This window comes from Centropristis striata, chromosome 4 (genome assembly GCF_030273125.1).
Source record: "Centropristis striata isolate RG_2023a ecotype Rhode Island chromosome 4, C.striata_1.0, whole genome shotgun sequence".
NCBI classification, from domain to species: domain Eukaryota; kingdom Metazoa; phylum Chordata; class Actinopteri; order Perciformes; family Serranidae; genus Centropristis; species Centropristis striata.
In genome coordinates this window covers 14,158,516-14,183,866 of record NC_081520.1, presented here as the reverse complement: position 1 = coordinate 14,183,866, position 25,351 = coordinate 14,158,516, and the positions used below count along the sequence as shown (strand labels likewise).

The 25,351-nt window shown below is 37.4% G+C and overlaps 1 protein-coding gene across 5 annotated transcripts in view; it reads left to right on the top strand.

Moving 5' to 3' along the window:
- Positions 1 to 25,351, top strand: part of cadm2b (cell adhesion molecule 2b) — a 132,160-nt gene that overhangs the window by 76,811 nt on the left and 29,998 nt on the right. For 4 of the 5 annotated variants that reach the window (XM_059331503.1, XM_059331502.1, XM_059331500.1 and 1 more), the window contains exon 2: positions 13,391 to 13,417. The exons of the other annotated variant lie outside the window; for it this stretch is intronic. In XM_059331503.1, the coding sequence (XP_059187486.1) occupies positions 13,391 to 13,417 (27 nt within the window). The remainder of the gene's footprint in view (positions 1 to 13,390; positions 13,418 to 25,351) is intronic. 5 annotated transcript variants of the gene reach the window in all.

The following is a 25,351-nucleotide window of genomic DNA, read 5'->3' as shown; positions in this document are numbered from 1 at the left end:
ATACACAATTGTATTTTATTGATTAATATTTTTGCACAGACAATGTCTTTTTTAGTGACAAGCTTTTGATCTTTATCAATGACAGTCTCCCCTTAGAGTCTTTTTTTTTCCTTTCAGTGACTTTGATTTCCATACAATCTCCATAATGAGAAGGGGTGTCAGTAAAATCTGCCACGCACTCTAAGGCCCTGACTTTTTTGTAAAGGAAAAGCTAATAATCATTTTACATGTCAAAAATTGTGTGTGAGAAAAGATTATGGCAAATATGGGCTTCCCGGGTGAGAGGCATTGATAAGTAGCAGCTTTTAGAAGTATTGCTATTAGAAATGTAGCAAATGTTTTTGAACCACTTAGAGGAATTTCATATACCAGTTAAGGTTGTCAAAAGGCGAGGAGTTTTTAAAATGCAAATACATTGAAAGAATTATATTATTGAAAGTAAATAATATTTTGTGTACTTGGGACTTTTCTAATCTTATTTCTTTTTTGTTATTATACAAAGTAATTGTAAGCTGTGTGTGAGGAGATAGCTGTTTACCTGGAAGTGTCTTAAGCTGCATTCTATCAAAAATTCCAACAGGGGTCGCTGGCGGTGGTTGCAGAAGCATTTTGGTCCTATCTCAATACAAAATGAGATGATTTCTCACTTGATTTATTACCTCAGAAAAAATATGACTATGGTCTCAATCGCTAGTAAAAATATCTTCTTCAGGACAATATATATATGTATATATATTATATATAATATAAATAATTGTCCAATTTACAAAAAAAATAGAAGATAAAGAATCATTTGATTTGGGGCGTGGCTACCTTTGATTGACAGGAGGCGAGCTGTCATCAGGAAAGAAGGAAAGCAAAGTGTATCCATGGCACTGTATCAATAAAGTTTTTTAAAAATTGATTAATTAATTAATTAATTAATTAATTAATTAATTAATTAATTAATGGACGTTTTCCAGTTTCGCCTCATAAGTTTGACCCTTTCATACTGTATTTTCACTTAAAGACAGTTTATTTCAACATTTTGTGAATTTAAAAATATCTTGTTCAGCATCTGTTTGTACTAAATAACACTACTAGGAGTCAGCTGTTCATTATTTCAAGTAAGTACATTTTGTATTTTGCCAGCCAGAATTAACATCCCAGTTAATGTTACATTTAATGTTAACATGAATTAGCAGCGACTTCACAGCAAGTGCGGTGTAGATGGGCATGTAGTGCAGTGTCGTCAGTCAGTCAGATTCCTCTCGCATCTATGGCTATGATGCAGTATGTGAAGTTTAAATGATGTTTGGAAAATGTATTTTAGATGTAAAGACATGCGACATCTGTGAAATAAAATACAATTTTACTTGATTTCCCTTTCATCACGTTGTCTTGCTCAGGGCAGATATAAGTGTCATGGACCTTGTTTCTGTTTCCTCTGCCATAGTCCTCTTGCCAGCCACTGGTTCAGCTGAAGCTGAATCTTGATGCCCAGTGAGACCAGGTAACCATGGATCCAACTAGCCTCTTAATTTCCTCCAGCAGCAGCAGCTTTTGAAGGCTATGTAAAAAGGATTCTAAACAGGCACAAGATTAGGCAAATGATAGAGATGAAGTGTTTGCCAAGTGCCTGATGCCAAATCTTAATCTGTTTTCAATTTACAATAACATCATAAAAATACAGTTCATAACTGATGTTTAAGGGGAAAACTAAAAAATGTGCTCTCTTAACTGTGTACAGATGTTCAGGTACTTGGCGTGTTTTCTCTCTGGTCTGCCTGCCACCACTGCCATAGCCCCAGTGACTTTACCAGCTGCCACTCATAATGAGAGAAAAAGTTTATTCACACAAGGTTTCAGCAGGGTTTTCAAAAATGTACTCAACTCCTCGCCTTTAATTATCTCACTAACAATAACAATAAGTAAAGCACTTTTCTATCAAGTACAGTAAAGCAGATAATAAATCCCACAGTGAGTAGATCTTGTTTTGCCATGCATCATTGCGTTTTGGTTTATGGTGTTAAACAAAATAGATTCTTTCCATGCCACTCTACACAACTCTTGTTGACAAAAACATTTTAGTATTACAACTTGATAAGTGATGATTGTATATTACTGTAAAGGTATTGTGGATGAGAAATTGTTGTATCCAGTTATCTCACAACAAATTCTTTGGTTTGTGGCTTTGTGCATACTCGTTCTTTAGGACCTGGAGAGCACAGAGCTCAGAGTAGAGATTAGGGATATGAAAGAGAGATAAGAGATTAATGTAGGCTGATAAATATTTTTCCTCTGCTTGAGTTTTATACCCATTCCTATAAAATAAAACACAGAGAAAATATGATAATAATAAGAATTTGCAATTGCTCTGTTACAGTGGTGCCAAGTCCATAAAAGGAGAGTTGTGTAGAAAACTGCAGCAATTGTGGGGTTTTTTACTCCATTTTGCCAAGAGACTGCTCCTGGTCATCTTCCCTCTCGCCTCAAGCACCTGCCTGGTGGTAATGTTTGCACCTGCACTGGGCAGTTTACCACCTGCATTGCTTTACTCCTTTCCAGGAGGCTCTCAGGCTGTCCTCCTGTTGTAGTTATGGCTTCATGCAGAAAAAACTTTGAAGGGTGGAGACCAAAAACTCCATTAAGGTGCCAAAATTCAAAAAGTTGAGTCACTCTTGCCTTGATAGCTGGTATTTTAAAATGCAGTGGGGTTTTCAAAGCTGATGTTTTGAGTAGAGCCTCAGCAGGTTAAAACTCATGAGGAAGGCCTCATAGCTGACAAATGGGCTCCAGCTCTTAAACTCCAAGAATAAGTGTGATTGGTGAAATTCCCAGGTAGCCCTGCTGGAGTTCCTGTCGAAAGGCATACTCACAGAGTGTACCAGAATCACTCCCCTTGCCACAGGCGCCCCAACATCAGTGACTAGGAAGCAGTAGTTTGCATCTGCATCAGCCAGGAACGCTATGGAAAAGCTAGCTTGATATTCTAACAAGAGCACCTGATTATAGTGGAGCCAGTGTGGCTTACAAACTCTCATGGATGAAATTACATAGGATAGTTTAAAGCTATTTAGATTTAGCAATGGTGCACTTAAGTTTCATGGAGCACAATTACATGAGTCATCCAGGAGCCTCATTGTGTGTACATTGTTACCATATTTTTTCATGTAAGCTCACCTGTGCTAGAACGTGGGACATGCAGGTGGTTATTATGAGTTTTTTCTCAATAAAAAAAGTTAACAAGGCTTCAAAGGAGGCCAATCACACTCATGTTGCCTCAATTATATAGAGTATATGGAAAATTACTTCACTTCCCCTGATCTCGAACTCCTCCTCTACATGTCATGTTTTTTGTTGAAAAACTCACTGGGGGCACTGAGGAAAGATGGTTGTTGTTTGCTTTTGCAGTTTTTGCTTTTCTTTTTAAACTCTAAATTTGAATGGTACTGTCCTACCATCATGCCAAATTTTGTTGCCAATGCCAAAAAGCAAAGTCACTTTTTTGGCGGTGATGATAGTTTTGAGTTTGGTTCTTGAATTACTGGAAGTGCTAAGTGCCCCTCGTTGTCACATCTAACACATCATATTGTCATTCTCAACAAGTTTTCAATTCGGCCTGATGTGTCATAAAGCACGACAGTGTTTGCAGGCCAAAATGATTTATGAAGCATCTATTTCATATCAAGGTGGAAGTCGATGCCTCCAAAAGGCTTTAAGGATGACACTTTGAGAATGTGAACAGATTCATCAAAGTGGATTATCTTTGCGGCCGAAAGTACTCTCCAGAGGTTGACCTTCTTTAGAATTCCATCACTAGGACATGGAACACCACTGTGAGTGTGTTTTGAAAGATAAGGGACTGATATGCCAGGAGGGTGATGAAGTGAGTGTGTGTGCAAGTGCACCCCACATGTAGTAATGTTGTGACATGGCACTATCCGCAGTTTCACCACAGAAAATTAGTATGAATTACATTAGTTGAAGGGTTTGTCACCAATGACAACCTGCTCTTTCCCGGTTTTCTGCCATGTAATGACCTTGACAACATGGCCTCATCATCCTCCTCCGAGGCAGGAGGAAGCTCGGGCCTGACATGACAGACCAATGACAAATCAAACTGAAAACACTTGACCCACAGTTATTCAATTATGCATTTTACTTCATCCAACATGGTTTTTCATAAATAGCTTTAAACTCATTTTTACTTCGCTAGAAACACTTCATTCAATAGATGTGACATGTATTAGCTCCAAGTGAGCAGCATTATCAGCATTTCACAGCTTGAAATCCTCTTTGCTGAAAACAAGTCTGTTTTACCTTAAAACATTTTCATATCTCAAAAACTTGGAACTCGGCCCAAACTGACTGCCAGGCGTCACGCAGGGTTTTTACTTCATGTAATCATCGGCAAATATATCCAAAACTGACTTCCACTCACAGCGAGTCAACTGTAAACACTTTAATGCTAGTCTTTTATTCCTCTGAACAGCACAAATGATGAGAAGATGTAATACAGCAAAGTACAGTATTTCTGCATGTGTCATTCCCTCCTGCTGTTCATCACATCTCTCTTTGGATTGATTTTCAAAATATTAGGTTATATTTTAAGGTGTTCAATAAGTCTCAAACCCCATGCACATAAAAAAACAGGCGTGTGCTTATGATACAAGTGCACAGAACATTATCTGTGAGCAGAAAAGCATCCTCACGAGGGAACATTTCTGCTCCGCATGCATAAATACCGTCCCAACAGCATGGGGCTGTGACTGTGAGCCCATCCTTCCCTACACACTTGCAATGCTCAAAGCTTCCTCGCTTGTCAAGTTGACTTTTGAACCTTTGGAGGTGGGTATGGAGGAGACAGTGGCTGATGTGTCCACTTGTTTGATTGGTCATTTTCAACACCCACAGTCTTTGGCCTCGTCTCTGAGCCCTTGAGAGATTAAATAGGTAGAGTGAGGAACTGCCACCTTTACAATGCCTTTAAAGCAAGTAAATTGTGCATAGCAGTGGCAGATATGGTCATTGTGTTTATAAATGCTATAAAAAATGTAGCCCAGATGCATGCGTTAGCTTAGGTCATTGGCCAATCAAAGGTCCTGGTCAGTATTCAAAATGACCAATCAAGGAAGAGGAAACATCAGCAAATTTCTTTATCATCAAGTCTTAAAAGTCAACTTGATATCCACTGGTGGATACTGTTCTGTGTGCTTGTATGATGTGCTCATTCATAGTTCTTCTGTTACATTTTGAACATAAATTATCTACTGTGAAACCTATTCCTGATAAGACACACTTTTTGCCTTAATATACACATTGAGTGTTATTTCCGCAGCATTAAAGTAAGACTTTAATGCTGCGGAAGTCTTTAAAGTCTAACTTTTAGCAACCCTTTGCATACCAACTGTGTAGTGGCTAAGTCAAGGTATAACTCAGGTGGTGCAGATGAAAAAGAAATGCTACATTTCATCTCAAAAATGATTTGAATATGATGATCAAATCAAACAGGAAAATGTCAGCATAATCTGTATTTCATATTTGAACTTGACAAACCTCGTTCTAACATTTTTGTTCCACAATTATTGTAAAATCAGGTTTTGGAACTATGCATATTCCTTGTTTGCTATATAAAGTCTGATAGTCGCCATCACGCTAGAAGCCAGAGGAGAGGAGTAGTGTGTGCCATTATCCTGGGGGTTGGCAGATAAAGACTTAGGAGGTTTGAGTCCTGGATTGCCTGAAGCAGGGACCCTCATCTGCATGCACAAGGCTTCTGCAAGGCATTGGTGCAGCCACATAATGTCAAGCAATTTTCTGTAACACAAGGAAATTTGATTTCTGGTAGAGCGGGGAGTAGAGATGGACACTCCAAAATCACTTTGAAACATCTCAGTTCATATCAAATACAGCTCAGCTGGACTGAAGCGTATCCTCATGGCATGGTGTCATGCACCCTGTGGCGTGCACACCACAAACCATCTTGCAGGTAATGCTGAGTGATAGAGGAACTGCGGGCGCTGTGGTTGTCTTTGTTGTGGTGTGTTTCCCTTATCGCGACTGCCATAGAAACAGGGCTTTTTTATTGTTCACCATACCTATACACATTCTATTAAAATATTTCTTCCACACACCTGATTTGTTTGGAGGGTACAGCCTGTACATCTACCAGACAGAAGTAAGCTTGTGTCCTTTCATATTAGATTTCAGATCTGATTCTTTTATGTTGCTGTTAAGAAAATATCTTATTACAACCTCTGTCGGAAAAGCAATTTTGTGTAGAATGAGCTAATGAAATGGTAAATCTTTAATCTAATCTTTGTTTTTGCTTCAGGCACAACCTTTAAAGTGCCATGGTAAAGTTTAAAGCTGCTATGGACATAGTGGAGTAGAAGAAAACAAAAAGAAAAGAAAAGCATCATAGTGGCAAAGCATCATCTGTCTCCAATCAGAAAGCTACACTGTAAAAAATGTTTGTAGGCGTAAAATTAAAAACTGAATATCACCGTAGTAGACGATTTTAATTACCGTAAATCAAGGAATAGTACAAAACACACAAAATTAAAGGAGAAATACCATAATGTCACAAGGACACAATTACTCCAAAATAAAGGGATTGTTTTTATTATATTTACATTTGAATTTACAGAAGAAAACCCATTCACTGTAAATTTTACGGTGAAGTTCTGTATGAATGGCTCTGACTATGGCAGGGACTATGCCCCACATTTTTAAGAATATCCTATCATACCTCAGCTTCATTCATGTGTGATTGTGCACTTTGGAAATTCCTCCTTACCTTCAGATTCCCTAAAGGTGCTCGATGGTTAAAATCAGCATCTTGAGAATTTCTGCTTTGTTTGATACCAGGAAACAAGCTGAAGAAAATGAGGAAAATAAACCTGTGTGTTACTGTCGAGCAGTTCAGGTTTTACTGACATTCTCCATTACATGTACAAGGATTGTATGTTGCATTTATTCTTACAAATATCACTGTGAGGTGAAAAGAGGAATAGGTCTTATTTATCACACACTGGCTATAACATGACACAGTAGTGAAAACAGGTTTTCTCAATTACTCTGGCTTGCCTTCCTATGTTTGTGTTGCTCTAACTGGAGGGACACTCGCTGGCTTTCGTTACATGAAGTGCTCCAATGGAAACACAGTAGAGACAAGATGAGAAAATTGAAGAAGGAATTGGTTTTGGGCGTTGTCGGGAGGTACAATGTGTGTGGCTTAATGCTACCTTTCACAGTGCACTAGAAGTGTGTTTAAATTGTGGTGTTTTCATTGGAGCAGTAGCAGAGATGCAAGCTCCTGCATCAGTGTATGCTGTCAGAGGAAAGGAGAGCATGCTTGTGTTGCTCTAAAGGGAGTCACCGCTGTTTGTGGAGGAGTTGGCTCTTTTAATCGGGTTATTCATACGGTATTATCGCTGTAAAAAGCTGGAGGCACTGACCATTTCTTACAGCTCAACCTCATCAATAATCCACTAAAACACTAAATTATTCACAGAACTCTGGACACAGGTGAGGGGATATTACAGCTGTTGAACTTTACCAGCTGTGTCACCTCATGTTCAATAGATTGCACATCCAAAGTTTCCACTTCTATTACTCACAGGTTTGTGTTGATCCATTGTGATTGTCTGAAAGATATTTAGTAAATCCTCCCGCACAAAAAAGTTTTTTCAGTCAAGAGCTGCACTAAGGCAGATTTTCTTCAATTAAAATATTGTTACTCTCCTATAGCTACAGTGAAGTTGCTCTAAATTAGACACTTAATGATACTGCAAATCTGCTCAAATAAAATTCTGTGCCCTATAAACGTTGGAGATCTTAATGGTTTTATAAGAAGTGAATCATCAAACTTATGCTGGGATGATTAGTTAATTAATTAAGTCCATCAACAGAAAATTCATTAACAGCACTTTTGATAAGCCATTGACTGTTTAAGTGAAAACATTATAAGCATTATTCAAAAAATTAGATTTTTATGGAAATGTATACACTATAAAGTGAATAACGATATTTGATTGATAGTAAAAATAATTGCAACCCTAAAACGTTTAATCTAGAAAGAGAGCAGATTGCCGATGTAATCTTGCAAGATTTCCTGTTTTGGAAGTTCAACATTTCAGTTACCTGCTGCTGTTTAAGAGCCACCAACATGCACAGATGCCCAGAGCAGCTCTTTAAACTGCCTTATGATTCCACTTGTGAGTATGTGTGTGTGAGCTGAATATGATGAAGTGCTTCCCTGTCAAAGGGTTACTTACAGCCACTTTGTCCCAGGAGAGTTTGTTGTGTGACACTGGCAGAGGGAGAGCAGTGACCCTTGTGATGGCCAGCTAAGGGACAGAGGCCAGCTCTCACAGTGTTAGAGGACAAACCTCTCAGTGGTCAGTTAAACTAATCACCACAGGGACCAGTGACTATTGCTTTGTTACAGGCCTGCACTTCAGAAATGAGTCTGACAGGTAAATGAATGGACTTCATTCTATCACACTTTGATCCTCACACAATTCAAATACAGCCAATAAGCAGGGCGACTGCCTCCAAATGTTCCCTTTGGTGGCCAAACTGGCCAAAGTCCCATCTTTCTGCCTCATTGTGTTTCTTCTTTTCTTATTGCTTTCTTATCTCATTGTCATTGACATGCTATTATCCATTTCATTGTTTTGTTCTGGTACATATTGCACTCATCCGTCTCGCGTGGGATCCCTGTTTATCCTACACATGGTCTCTTCCATTTTCCTTGTCTTCACTGAGGTTGTTAGGTAAAGCTTGATTAGTATTTGTTCCCTGTGCTATGTTGTGTTTGCACTGGGTTGTTCAATGTTTTGCATTGTCTTTGCATGTGTTGATCATTAGGCGAGATAGTTTGATTTTATCTGGCATGATATGTGGGCATATATATATATATATTCTATTATTGACTTATTGTTTGCTAGAGTCCTGTTAGTAAAACCCAAGCAGTACTCTTTGTAATATTTCCGAATAATTTTATTCCAAAGCAAGCTCTTATGTTGTTTCAAGAGTTATTCTCTGAACCAAAATTGCCATTTTCCTACTGAGGTTATAATGCCAAGTGCATCTATTATTCTCAATGATGAGGAAATGAAGCAGTTTTTTTTTTTATAAACTAGTTGAGCTGAGTGTTTTATTTATGCCAACTTGAGTGAACAGTAATGATGCACTGTTTTCCAAGAAGCGAATTAACAGAATTTAATCAAACTACAGAATAAAAAACAATCCTGTGCATGTGAACTGCACTTAACTTTAGACGTGGGCAAAGCCATTGCTGCTTTAGACAACAACTAAAATAGACCATCGTTATACCTCTGACTAGACTCTGCACACATCAACTACAGTGACACATTGAGTCCTCCTTTGTGTTTTGTAATGAATCATATTATGGGGATTCATTTACAATGTATCTCCATTGTTCGCTGAACAACCGATACACATAAAGACATGTAGATTTCAAGTGATGAACAATGTTTTGGAGTATTAATAAGCAACTACCATCCACATGTTGCCTATCCATGTGAATATAACTGAATGAATGTCACCTGTTTTGCCATTGCACTGCCCCAGAGTCACTAATAAATTAGGATAAAAATATCTGAGGAATGCTTTGTTTAAAACAGCAGACGATTTGCTCCAATACAGAGTCCTTTCAGGTTAATGATATTGCTTTCTGAGAGTCACTCAATACAATTAAAAGGATATTTGAGACCCTGAAATGTTACTAGCAAATTACAGGGGAAAAACTAATAGGCTACTCCCTTTCTTTACAATGGATCAGTTCCAAAGCCCCTCTTTAAAAAACACAATTCTAAGGGAAAAGGAGAGTTGATTAGACTCATCCCAGGTTACTATGAAAACCCTATCGTAGTACTAGTAGTAGTATTTTATTCCAGTAAAACCTGTAACTTACTGTATTCAGGCCAGGTAATCATATTTTTAAAAAACTGGTAGGTGTTTGCAGTATTTCTACATAGCGTTGGATTTATTAAATGCACTCATTGATTTAACCATGCGATAAATGTGATGAAAAACATTGACATTCTTACAGACAAGTGTGTTGTTGTGTGCCCTGCTATTGATTTTCAGTGAAAGTCCTCTTAGGAATGTCAAAGCGTTATACTTTTCAGATAAAATATATTGATATGCTTGCCATGTGCTTGCAAACATTTCCAGTTCACAGCAAGGAGAATCTTATCATGGTGTCTGACTTTGTCAACACTATTAAATTTAGAGGGAGTCAGAGATTAATAACTTCCACGTAAGGAGAAAATAGGAAGAGGCGCAGTCTTGGGAGCATAGAGAAAGATTAATGAGTGTCAAAAACAATGAATTTTCTATTAGATAATAGAATGGCATACGTTACTTGTAAAATCTTCCCAGTTTCCTCATCAGATAAGAGCTTGTTCAAGGATCACCACGAAATGACCCATTTTTATAAACAGTTTGTCCTTTCTGGAGAATTCAGATTAATCCTGGCCTATTTTTAAGTCAGAAATAGTGCTTTTTTTCCACAAGGCTTTATTCTGCCCTCAGCTATGGGTATTGTAATGAGCAACATGATCACTTTTTTTATTGAACGTTTGGCCTCGTTGTAAAAGAAATGCAAAGATGTCTTATGTGCAAAATTATCCTTGTGAAGGCTGGGTTACTGAGAAAAGAGGCAAAATGCAGGACCATCTTAAAACTCCAACTTATGTAACGCTGAAGGTACCAACATGTACACACACAAACACACACAGTCTTTCCTCTCAAATAGCCTTCTCTGCAAACGTGTCATTATTGTTGTGATGGATGCCTAGTAGTTCTCAAATATCAGCAGTGGGGAAACACATGAATGCAGCATTGATGAGTATGTTGAATACAGATGCAACTTTTAGCAGCAGAAAGATGGTAAGAAGCCAAACATTATCCTTGACAACAACAGAAACAAATGAGGTGTGCATTGTGTGAACAATGTCACCGGCACCAGCAGCTGGAAGGGAACGACGCCCTATTAGCTGTTAGACATTTCCTATTTTAGACAGGATGTGTTAGCACACAATGCATTGTAGACCAGAGGTGGAACAGAGGTAAATACTACAAGAGGAGCTTATTTCTCAAGGAATTGAGAAGTGTTCTTGTCAGTCAACCTCTGCGTCCGTAAGAAACAGCACATTGTGTGACCCCCAGTCGGTGTAGATTTGGTCAAGGCTTTTTAAGTAAAACCTCCAGTTCTGCTTCACCAGCAGCTCTGTCAGAATTTTTTTCCGCTTCTTTCTTTCTATGAATGTGTTTTGTTGTAATTTATTACAATATAAAAAAAACACTGTAAATTGCAGATTTGCAAAATTGCAAAAAAACAAACAAACACATATTACTGAAAAACAAGACGTCTAAAAATCTGATGAAATATAACAGATAATGCCACAATCATATTTTTAACAGTGACTTCTTACAGCAGAAATTACTACTTATGTATTCACTGAAACACATAAATGTTTGATGAAAGAAACACCTTAACTACAGATCCTGTTAGCAAAATCTCATCAACATTCCCTGAGCAATCAGATGTGAGCTATCAATTACTGTAACCTCACACACACACTTTAACAGGCAGGATCTTGCAGGGAGACCAGCAGGTATATCTTCATACAAGTTTCAGTCTCTTGATGTGTGCTATGAATGTGTAACATCTGGGGTCAATGATGTCCGCTATTAATATCTCACACTCCTCAAGAGGTTTCTCATGGCGTCTATAGTAGGTTTTTTCTTTTTGAGTGTACAAAGACAGACACAAACATGTCACCTTTGAGGTGGGTGGTTGTCTGTATAATCCTGAGAAATCTGAATGTGAATGTTAAAATTCATCCTTGTCTGTCCAGGTAAGCAGATTAGCTGTATCCTCTAGTGAACAAAAAACAAAAAAGTCCTTGCCCGTTTGGCAAGGTTGCTGTGCATTAGAAAGCTTTTAATGCTTTCTATCTCAACAGTGTTTTCACCACCACAGACACGGTGTAGTAAAATAAGTTGGATGGTGATAATGTGTCTGGAACTGGGCCTTTTCTATGGTGTCTGGTGCTTTGTTCTATGTTGGACAAACACTTCTACTTCTGATTAGCATTCAGTGTTGATTTTGCAGTTTATGCAACAAGTCCTTTTTAAAATCTTGCTGGCAAATCTACCGTTAATCTCTTCTAGTCTGAAGCCTTTGGTAACAATGTTCTGTCCTCATTACACCTAACTAAGTGTCTCTACCTGAAAGACAGCAAAGCACCTGCCTTTATGTAACCACTGGAAACAAACAAAGAACCTGTTTCTCGAGTGATGATGAAAAGAAATTGTTTACCAATCTGCCATGTTACCCTGAGTAGCGTGTAATTTGCACGGAAGGTGAAAGTTGAACATTGTTGAGTAGAATTTTTCCCAAGCACTGTCACACAGATTAGTGAGTAAAGAGATTTACAAATTTTGTTGCGATTAACAATTTTGTAGCACTTAACTTAACTGTTTGGATAATTTGCAACATCCCATGATTCTATGTATTCTTTATTAAAAAATGAAGCCAATTTAACATTATTACCCACAACACAGCAATCATAAACAGGCAAGGACGAGACAAACCTGCAAAAAAATGAGGCAATTTAAAATCTCTTTATTTACAATTTTGTATTGTATTTTATCAATGCACAATGATAAAATTTCCCTTAATAGCTAAACTGTAGAACCAGACTGCAGACAGGTTTTGTCAAAGGAAATTGAATATGATGTTCTTTGTTATAGTTTAAGTTCTTCTGTGTGGACTTAAAATTAATTGGAAACTCTAAATCTCCCTCACACCCCAAAGAGATTTTTAATGTTAACCTGGTATACACATGTATCATTAACTCGGGTATCATTTTCAAGTTTACAACTTATTTGCTTAAATACTTCTGTTACATAACTTTCTGTATTCCGTTTTATAATATATTATGAAGTTTGTCATTTAGGTCATACAGAGAAAAACTGTGAAAGAATCTGCAGGATTATAATTGGTGTGTTTTGCTCACATTGGTGTGTTTTGCTTGGTGTGTTAAAACAATTATTTTCTATGGACGACATGCTTCAGATACTTGTTTTGAAGAAGGTAAAGAATAACTGATATAACTAAGCTTGTTATCAGGGGTATATTTGTTTTCTTGTTCCCTGTCTACCGATGTTAAGTTCTAACCTTTGACGTCATGAAAATATTAATGAATACTGACTCTAATACTCACACTTCCACATTCACAACATTTAATCTTACACTTCCTGTCACCATGGGCAGAGCAAATAATCATCATGCCATAAATGTTACTCCTTCATACTGTACTACCTATCTAACCTGCTGTTTCCTTGCTTTACCCCCTCATGCTATCAGTGGCTGGGACAAAAAGCAAAGCGAAAGGTGAGTTATTGCCTCCATTTTCTTGCTACATGATTTATGTTGCACACAGTTCCCAATAAACAATGTTTGGATCGCCCTTTTATCTCCCCCAAGAGCCCGGGAAGCATTAACATACGCTGCCTTCTGTAAAGCTTTCTGGGCATGTTTTAACCTTTATTTCTGCAGGAGAGGTTTGCTGAACATGCTTGCTCTTTCTCAGAGACAACCTGCTTCACATATGTATAGATTCACATGTTCACACCAGGGAGCTGCCCACCTCACCCAGTCATGCTTTTCCTGCATTTGGCCGCTGTGCAGCTCCATTGGAGCAGCTGGGGGGTTGTTCCTGGTTCAAGGACACCTCAGCGGTAGATGAGGGAGGAGAATGTTTCTCATTTGCTTCCCCAACCCAGATTTTCCCAGACATACTGTGCACTCAAACTGGAGCCCTTCTGGTCACAAGTCTGCTTCTAATACTTTTCGTTTTATTGCTGCCCTTCAGTACTTAATGCTTTGTCCTGATACTTGGTGGTGTAGGCATTCACTTCATCTGATCTATTGCCTAATAAATTGTCAGTTTCAGATCCATTATGCACTGAGGGGAGAAATCCAGCACCTACGTTGTGTTTTTTTTCTTCTTTGTTGCTGCCCACCCACGAATTACTACCTTTTGAGAAAAAAATATCCTGCTACAGAATATTTTATGATTCACAGACCGTTTCTCTTTCTTTCATGTTGGATATTAATTTTCTGTTATTGCTCATGTTCTTGCTGGCTGATACTATTGTAGCATCCTAACATCAATACCCAGTGTCTCAGTGTCTCAGTGACTCGGCCTGTATGGTTATTGATGCCACTGTTAGTGCTGCTACTGATGCATTCTGTAAAAAATGATTTGCTAGTTGTTCTGATTTGTTTGCTTGGTTGACCAGTTTGAAATTTGAGGAGCCAACTGTTTCAGTGTTGCACAGAGAAATGAAATCTTCCTAACATACCTTTCTAACATCTTATGTTCATACATTATTTAGTCCAGGGTTTTTATTTGGTTGGGTTTCTTTTGTAAATGTTTTGGACATGACTTCAACCAAACCCACTGATTAATGTTGTTAATGTTCATGAATGAATGCCGAAGGTTTTTCTTCCCCCCCACACACACACTTTTTGAAAATGCAGTATTTTCTAATTACAGTTGTAATTAGGGGGGTAGTTTTTAATTAACAGAAGATACACATTCAGCATCCGCACCTCTGGAATCTTGTTCAACATTTCGAAGCCTTTTTCAACAGCACTTTGAGCACTCTAATTATGGTTAATAACTTTTTATTAATAACAATGAAGATAATTAATATAACTACATCTAATAGTCTTGAATATTGATTAATTGATTTTGTCAGTTACCTTATTGCATGCTAATAATTGCTATATCATTTGTGGATAACGCTGAAAAAAAAGACATGTAAAGCCTAGAAGGCAGGAAGAAAGCTCATCCTGGCAGCTGTCATTTTCATGGAAAATATGCCTCAGGATTTATTTAGCAAGGCCTTACAAATAGATTTATTTGCTCTCTGATGATTCACATGAAAAAGTGCTTTGACTTGTGCCAGTTCAGGAAAAGGACAATAGTTTATTAAAGTTTAGACACTGTTAAAAAAGAATAAATTGAAGGTAAATTGCTTCATGAGAGACCATTTCATGACCATCCCAAAATCATGTTTTTCAGCTAAAAGTTAGAAGGCAACTTGTAATAGTGATTTTATTTATTTATTTATTTTTGCAAATGAGACAAATGCAACAACGCTATTCATAGCAAGCCATATGGCAGTGTAAAACATGAAGCTGAAGTTATAGAGGTTGTTTTACAATTGTATTATGTAACCATTATGAAGGGCATACTGAATGGCAGGTTGAATGTAAATTTAACAGCATTTCTGATAGAGGTAATGATTAATTTTAAGAGGACAGGGCAACGATGTGGCAACGTGATCATTTTTTTATTGAAGAGCTAAACATTTTTCTGACCACATAACTGTGGAGGCAGAACATGAACGCATATATGTGATGTAATAGTCTTTGTAACTAAAGTTTGAAGGGCATGTGACAACACTTTTTTATTCCCATCTCTCGGTACATTTGAAAGGCAATTCATACATGTAGTTATTGCAAAAAATATGCAGCATTTAACACAATCAGGCTTATTTTACATTTAATTCTCATTAATAAAAGAATGCATCAGTCTGTTAAAAGTCCTCTAGAGTTGCGTCAAAGACTATTGTCTCAATTTTGCCATTTGTTAGTCCCTATATACAATGTGTACTCGGAAAACATAATCCCAAAGTTAATTTGAGGCACATCACTTGGACAGTTGTGTAAGTAACACCAGTTGAACGTGTAATTTCCTGTTTCACCTGCAGACAGTACAGTATTTCTGACCCACTTTCTGAAGCTGATGTATTGCCACTTTCCTCTTCCTGCACAGCAGAAAAAAAAACACTGCTAAGAGTTTCCCCCAGCTGGGATATTTATTGCCAGTTCTGTGGATTGTCCACCCCCTACCTTTCCCCTGCCTCCCCCACTGTGGCAAATCACAGGGGAGGACGACGCTCAGTACCACCTCTGAGTCAAGGGAGGTTCACTTTTGCTCAGGTGCTACTCAGTAACAGGCACCAAATGTCCTTTTTGATGGAGGGTAAAGCTGACAGACAGCTCACTCCATCTTGGTTATTTCCTCTCTAACAGGCTTGATCGCACTCTGTAACAGCTCAATCAACTGACTGCATCATTTAAGATCATGCTATCGGCACCTACAATGAATACAATGCAGAGCTGATACACAGTTGTGTGTCGTGTGGTTGATCATCGCAACATGTGCATTGTGTCTGTCTGATCTGCTGTGAACTGCTCTTGTTTACAGCTGATGGAAGCATTGTAGAAAACCATGATAATCCCAGGGCAGATAAAGGATGCATACAGTCGAGTGTGATAAGATTCCAAAGAAATGCATTTAATACAAGAAAGATTCATATTAGATTTTGCAGAAAGACCACCAGGAGCCATTTGCACCTGGAATAAAACAGCAGTTGAGAAAGAAACTTCGGCTGGATTGTATCTGAATAAAAATTTGGTTGAGGAGTGACCAGCACATATTATTGTCTCTTCCAGCCTCTTTGCATTCATACTTTATTTCCTGATGCAAATGGGGTGCGAAAGAGAGTGACATGGAGTATATTACTAATCTGGATAAAAGTAATCACAGCCTTTGCTTTTACCATAATTACATATGGATTTTCTATGACTGAATGAATTGCATATTGGAAGGCCTGTATCGTAAGATTTCAAATGTACTCTGTTGATTTTAAATTGTGACATTATCTAAAGCTGACTAAGTTCGAACAAGTAGTTGCACAGTTTTCAAACATGGATCACTTTAGACAGGTAATTTAAAGATTAGCTGCGGTTAATGGATCAGATCTAGATTTAGTGCTAATTAGCTGCTGCCCTTAAATAGTTGCTTAAATCTCCCCAATCAACTAGGCTGATAGCTTTTAAAATGGCACAGATTATTGAGTGCCTCAGATCAGCAGGTTTTCCATAAACACAAGAAGCATTTCTGTTGATGTTGAACCAATGGGGTTTAAATTACACTGTCAGTGTAAATGATTGTTTTCAGTGGCAGATATGACCTTTCTTTCATAGAAATAAATTACATGAAGTATGTTTTTACCAATGTTTGTCCTCTTCAGAACTGTTCAGAAAAGGTCAGTCGAGGTGAAAACAATCAGATATGATGGGAGTACTTCACGGGCCAGTTGATGAAAGAAAGCAGCCTTTCTTATCGACTGTCAGTTTTAAAGTATTCCCTTTATCAACGCTTACATTTAGGGTCATTCATGAATATGTCACCAAGCATATTACATTCAGATATTATTTAAAAGATGGTGTGGTCAGATTGATCATGCTGTTTGCATCATCTCTGTTTATTCTACATCATTCACATTTCAAAGAACCTGGGACAGGCTGGCATGTTAACCACTGTGTTACATCACCTTTTCTTTTAACAACACTTAGTAAGCGTTTAGGAACTGAGGACATAAATTATTGAAGTTTTGAAAACAGAATCCCTTCTACTGTTGCTCAACAGTCAGGGGTGTCTCTTGTTGTATTTTGCACTTCATAATACTCATATTCATATTCAATGTGAGACAGGTCAGGATTGCAAGCATACCAGTCTGGTGCCCGCACCCCTTTCCTTCAAAACCATGCTGTTGTAACACATGCAGAATGTAGCTTTGTATTATCTTCCTGAAAGAAGCAGAGACATCCCTGGAAAAGACTTGATGACAGCATATGTTGCTCTAAAACCTGTATGTACAATACAACAAATTATAAAACAGAATGGTATGCCTTTGTGACCTTCAATTTGTATAAAGACAATGTATTTTATGTTGAAACTTCTACTACAAATTCTAACTACAAATTCTGAATTCCATTCACTCATCCCTCTCCATCTGTCTGTTAAATTGCTGTGCAAAGTTTTTCCTGTGTCCAGTCTTTTGTTGCCCCTGTCACAGCTTTTTTGAATGTGTTGCTGGCATCAAATTTATAATAAAAGCATATATTTACAAAAATCCATGAAATTGAAAGATTAAGTACAGTTTACAATTGTGTACATGTCAAATAAAAGGATAAGCAAATTGTTACATGATGTTATGATAACATTTCACTCAGCATCCAAACTTTTTTTTGGAATCAGGTTTGTACTGTACTTACCTTTTAATGTTTTTGTTGAAATCTGCACTGCACACTAACTTGATCAGAAGTCTTGTATCTCTTTTTCTTGATATATTTCATTTTCTTCACAGAATTTTCTCACTTTCCCTCACTCACACAAGCATTGCATATTCTATAATGTGCCCCAAATAAAAAACAAAACTGTTGCATTCTAAAGACTATTTAAAATTGCGTCAGACAGAAACCTCATCAGGGTTTTGCATGTATTAATGTTCTGCATACTGGCAGCATCTAGCCTGAATTTTCAGAGTGGTCTTATTTTGACTAGTGAATGGAACATGTTGTTTACATGATATGCTTCAAAGAGAGTGTTGCACTCCAGTAACATACAGTTTGGAATATTAATGTGCTGTAAAATTCAGTTCTGCTATCTGTTCCTAACCAGCAGATAAGCTACAGGCAGAGTGGCCGTAAATAGCTGTTCTTGTTTTGAAAATTTGTCAAATATACACATTATTACAGCAACATACACTTTAAGCATGAGAAGAATTACAAAACTAAAATTATTTATATACAGACTAAAAACTGACACATTATAGTGGACAAGTGAAGTAGAGATGGTTTAGTTTCGTAGATTTCTTGAAGCATTGTGTGAACTGCTTTAATTGTTTTAGAATGGAGGGTTGTGGGTATTCATTTTCAGCAGTCCTTCACAGAAGGGTCAGTATTAATCTAACCCACTTCACTCCCTTTCAGGGAGTGTTGTTGTTGGTTTTGGCAGGAAGACCACATAAATGGTATAGCAAGCAATAATATCACTACTTCTGTGGAGAATCATGTGACAGGCAGCCATTATCTGGACAGGCCGAGACAGACACTCTCAGGCCTGATTATGGGTCTTTCTGAGCTGCTGCATAGAGTTTGGGGTTGAGAACTCCTCAGTTTTCATTGATTTCTGAATACATTTTTAATAGTTATCTTAAACATCAGATTTTTGTCATCTCTTATGAACCACCTAGGTCTTTATTTAGATTGTGCATTTCTGAAAAGAGTGGAATCGCACAAGTCACAATAAGTTATATAGACACAAAGAAAAGCTGACAGCCATGTTAACAGTCTTTAGATGCCTGAGAAGCAAACTGAGACTAATACTGTTGAATCCAGGCTGGCTTTGTGTTAACACGTCTAACAGTGCCCGATCAGTGATCAAAGTGTAGGGCTCAGGGGATATGCTGCAGATTTGTTCATTTTTTAATTTCATATCAGTGAGTAATTATGAAGTTCAAAATAAAAAAAAGTGCTGTAAAGCAAAGTACGTCTATACTTGACCTAACATCTACTCATCAAGTGATATATCATAACCTCGTTTTCAGTTCATGATGTGTCCTTGAAAGTGTTTGGTCTTATTTATTTTATTTATTTACTAACTATCTTCAAAACTATTGACTTGCATTAGCATAGACATAGACTATACAGGATATAAAAGATTAATACATCCTGAAATGTGCTGGTATGGTCAATATGTGTAGACAACTGAGCAACTTGGAAGCCATTTCATTTTCACAGTCACAGATCTGGCCATATTCTAAACCTAATCTACCTCACACTGCTTTGCTTTTACCACAGTGTTTATTGTTCTAGCAACAGTATCCACGAGTACTTCAAATATTGCTGCAATAACCTCTATTTCTGCTAACAGAAGTTAAAGATTGTCTGCCAAACAACCAATTAAAACAAATAAAATTTGAATTTGAAAAGGCCTTTTTGTTCTGAGATTTTAGAAGGGATTTTAAAGGAGGATGCTGATTTAGCAGGCTGAGCTTGTCTGGCAGGACATTTCACAGACTAGGTGTCCTGACAGTGAAATCCAGTCATCTTTCATCTTGAGCCTAGACTTAGCAACTGCCAAGAGCCCTGCCTGTGGTGTTAAAACTGCATTCTGACTCATGAGGGGCCAAAAGGTCAGAGACATAGCTGAGGGCAAGGCCTTGACAAACCATAAAAGTTATCAATAAAATCTTGACATCAGTTTAAAAAAAAATTAATGGATGCCAGAGTGGGTGTAATATGGCTCCTTCACTCAGTCCTGGCCCAACGCCTGTTGGATGGTAAACTGATTGTTTGCTTGTTTGCTAAAAAAGACAAAGAAATCAAGTCAATTTTATTCATATCACAAATTTCCCTGAAGGGGCTGTACAACCTACAACATTCTCTATTCTTAGACCCAGGCAAACATGACAGTTATAAGGCAAGAAGTTATAAAAGTTATATATTAATTATATAAATGTATCACTCTACAATAGCAGATCATTTTAATTTTGGCAGGATTCCTTTTTTGGAAAAATACTAGACCAAAATGTGGAATGTCACCCAGCATTTCAATTTGTATTGAAGGTCATGAACTGTTTTGAAAAACTTTCAGCTGAAATGACAGAACATTTTGTTTTATTCAGAGTTTAACTACAGAATATTCTGAGTTGTGTGGTCCAGGACACCAGCTGAACAGTTTATTTAAACAGCCAACTCATTGGACATACAACCCAATGACATACAGCAGCCACAGTATTTGAAAGAAACGTGTATGACTGTAACGCATCATGTAATGACTGTAATGAGTTAAACTGGTCCCAGAATTCATTGTTGGTGTATTACAGGAAGGATCTTGTGAAGGAATAGAAAAATCATAACTATTTGGCATATTCCCAGAGAAGCCCACTATTCATCTTTATCAGCTCTCATATAAAATGATTTATAAGTTGTAGTTGGATGTTTCAAGTGCTGAGAAGTATATATCAAATTGAAACTTTTCAAATATATATTTTTATTGAAGAGCACGAACATTAGAAGAATATCTTATTTTTTTAAAGGATTTCCTCCAAAATCTTTGAGATGAAAATCCTTTGGTATATGCTAAGTAAGGAAGGTTGAGTCAAGGTTGTGTTTCTTCAGAGGAGGCTGTACTGATGTGACACAAGCATTAGTCCTGGACTTATTCACAACAGAGAATGTAGTTGGTGTTACAACTTATGTGACCTGGAGAATTTAGTAGGTATAATGTCTGCTGAACCAGTGGATGAGTCATATGTGAAAGTGTCTATTAGTTCTTGTGGAGGAAGTGACAGAGCCAAGTGAGGATAAATTATTCCAACACAAGTAAAAGAGGATAACACTGGGAATCCAACAGGATGTTGAGAGCAAAACGTAAGCCACACTTTTACAAAACTTCACACTGAGTTGGAACTGAGAGCTGTCTGTATTTGTCTCACATGGGAGACGGCAAGCTCCATTATTTCTTGTTCTCTCCACCAAGGAATGCACACCACAAGAGGATTCAAGTTTTAATTAAATGGAATATTTATACACTGCGGATGTTCAACTTCCTTTTCTCTCAACATGCTGGCAAATAGGCCACGCAGTTTAGAGTTAGCCAATTAATTACAATTTTGTCAAGTCACAGCAATTTCAGTGATTAATTACTATGTTCTCAAGAGTATATTGTCTATTTTAAATACCTTGTGAGTATTAATGCAAGATATTTGATCTTCTTTTATAAACTTTCAGTTTTCCGCTTTATTTACTCTGTGAACAAAATTTAGATTAATTTCTTTTTAGAAAATAGGTTGGCTCTGTTTTGTTGTTTTATTTAGCAACCATTCACAGACAGCCATGGAAATAATTACATATTTGACATATTGGCAGTCTGAGTTTCAAGGTGAATTTTAATCTCCATCCCACAAAAGTGAAATTGCGTAGTTTAAAGTATTTTATGTGCATATATGTCACTATATGACTACTGCTCATTTAAAAGAGAATTTCTCAAATACTTGAGAAAGTAATACCTTAAAAAATGTAACATAAGTATTTGCATGAAACAAGAATTTAAAATTTTCACCAATTTATGTCTGTATCTAAGTTTTAGTGTCATAATTCAAATAACCCTCTTGAAATTATTTTAATACAGTTTCAATAAAATATGGTATTTTGTCATAAGCCGGCACTGTAGGAAGTTTCTATGAGTCATTAACATGCAGAAGGGAGCTCAGCATCTCCAACATCTCTATTTGCAAAGAAGCTCTCGTAAAATCAAGCACCAGAGATTAACTTGTGGTTTGATAAACTGCCTGGATTTAATTTCATATGAAAATTAATAATTGTTATTATTCTGTAATGAATGGAGGCATCGGCTATTTCTTGAACTATTTTCTGAGTTATTTGTTTTCTTTTTATCCTGCCTGCAGTTTACAGTTTATTCTGCAGTGGTGTGCTTGACTGCTCTCCAGCCATTCATCAAGGCACTGCTTTCCATTATTTGGTGCAGTCAGCTGAAACTGAGAAAGGCTTTTGGGGTGGTATGGCTCATTCTTCCTCCACTAACTCTCTGTTCTCCTCAACAGAGATGTTCCTCACATTTTTCACCTCACACCCTGGATCAGTGGTCATTAGATGAGTCGGTTACATTATATATGCAACGCAGTTCTCAAATGATCCAGTTTTCAGACCTGGTTCCCCAGCATGCGGTGATTTCCTATGAGAATTGTATCAAAAATAGAAATAAAAGATTTCCACATCATCAATAATAATATAAAGCACTCAATATACATTCATCAGCTAACTCTATGAATCCTCCCTTTACGTACAGTCATAAAGATTCCCATCTCCCTCATATTCACATTTTCTAGATACCCACCCAGCAAAATCAATAACCTAAGTATCATATTCTTGGCTTCTAATATTGTCAGACTCGGATTCCATCAGGCTACGGTCTGAGCTGCATTCTGATAACGGCATGAAGAGAGGCTGGTTGAGATGAAATGAAATAGTTTATCGTTAATGCACACTCAACAGCCAGCCATTCTGAACATCTGTATTCATATTTATACTCTTCACCTGCTGCACAGACCTCATCCCACACTAAAATGTATAGAGATGAAGAGCACACATTTACATCTAGTTTGTGTTTTAGCAGACATCTGTTTCTGCGGTTCTACTTTAAAATCTCATCATCAAATATTTGTGTTTACAATGAAGATGCCATCCTCTGCCCCCAATTTGCATGTCTGCCTAATTTCAGCTGCGTCGGTAAATATTTGATTCATGAGGCAGTGTCACTGGATTCTGTATGAAAGTTAATGTCACAGTGGAGAGATGTGTCAGCAGCATTCTGACTGTGTGAAGCACAGCAAACAACTTGACTAATCTTGTGTGTGCTGACATTGTGACTGATGATCAGTGTGCTGGTGGCCTACCTGAATGTGGACCATAATCTCCCAGCTCAGGGTGATATTGCCAGTTTCAGCTTTCACTGGAGTGGGCTCTCTGCTTTAGCACTAAAAAAAAACAGCAGCTCACAGATCCATGTGACCATCATAAAAAAAATAAAAAAAACATTGTGAAAGAGGAAATCACTGCCAAGAGACCAATTATAGCTTTAAGGTTTAGGCCCATAAGCAGGCTGATGCTGGAAATGGTTTGATTAAAAGCACGTACACAAAACAACAAAACGATAAAAAGCTTGGGTTTTAATTGATTAAGTTAAATTTTAATGTAAAGATGAGTTCATTTTCATTTGAGGGTTCATCACTTCATGGTTTTAATCTTCACCTCCCTTTCTGGGAAGCTGTTGGGAGGCTGGATTGAAAAGAGGAAGAGGGAGAGAGAAACACTGATGTGACTTATCACATATTGAATTTTTCTTTTACTGTAGCACTTCATGATATTCATGGATTAAAAGAGAAGTGTTGCCAGCATGAAAAAAGCAAACGCTAATGGTATTCATGTTTCATAGGGCGCCAGCTACTTTCATCAAGATATCTCCGGTTACTCAATCCTCCCCTCACCTATTCACTGTCATGGCAGGCAGGTTGCTTGCTGTCTACTGTAAATATGTACAAGCTGTCAAACTGCAGCTGGCCTTGACTGAAAATAAGTAGTTCCCTCTTATTCAGTATAATAAATCCAAGTGCTTGAAAAGGGATACAGCAATGCCCAGTATTGAAGTCCTTTAGCCTGTAGAACCGATGTGCTTTGTGTTTAAGAGATGGCCTGTCCTCCCTGAAGGCATATTGCAAAAGTGCAGGTTTATTCCTCATTTCATCACTGCACTTCACTGAGTCGTCTTGGATCATCAGTGGAGCAGACAACCTTCATACCTCTATTACTGCTCTCAGAGCTGTTTGTTCCCTTTCACTGGTCTGGCTTTTATAGGAAAACACAGCCATGGCTCAACATAATCTACGCTTTTACCTAGAAGCTTTTATTGTATCTTTCCTTACCTGTAGTGTGTGTTGGTGATTTACTGTTAAAGCAACCAAGTTTTGCTTTGTTTTTTATTCTATCATGTTTTGTTTTGTTTTGTTTTTGGATTTTGACAATCCAAATGTAAATTGTTGGAGCCTAGAAATGTTCAACTCCCACATGTAGTGGCTTTCATTCAATCTGTTTCTAAATATCTGTTTTATATATAATATGTCTAAAATTTAATGATTTGTATTTCATCTGATATCTGATATATTTCAACAATAGACAAGCCATTTGTTAAAGACACTAAACTTTAAACACTGTCTTTAGTAAAAAAATAAAAAATAAAAAAAATGCTAATAGGAGGTGGAGACAGATGTCAAACAGTCTGCACTTGCCCACACAATTTTAATCAGGCAAAATAAGTGAAAAAGCCAGTGTGGGTGTACAATGAGTGTGTAATTTTGTCTTTAACCCATTACTGCCACATTCTTAATGCATGAGAAAATGTTAGCTCAGTGTCTGACGTGTTTGTTCTCTAACAGTACCAGTCGATTGTAGCTGTGATTGGGCTTACCTCAGACATTAGCTCAAACTCAGTTTTTGTTGGTGATGGCTGGTTCAAAATTGGACGGGTTGTTCTACTTGGGATGTATAAAAATACAAGAAAAACATCTTTTAAGCTGTCAGCATCCCGTTAAACACTCCCTTGCCTAACCGGACCACCACAGACCATAAACCACCTTCTACCAACCAGCCAAAATAAATAAGGAACTAAGACTACTTAACTACTTCTTAATTTACTGAAAAATCCCTTGTGCTCATTGTCCTGCTTAATGTCTTCAACCTATCCCCAGTATGACCATTTGTTATAAGCAAAATGTTATCTGGTTGTTATCTTTGTAATTACAACAGTTGTCATCTAAAATACTACCAAGTCTTTTCGTACAAAATGTGCTGAAAGTGACACAAGTTAAATGAAATATGTTG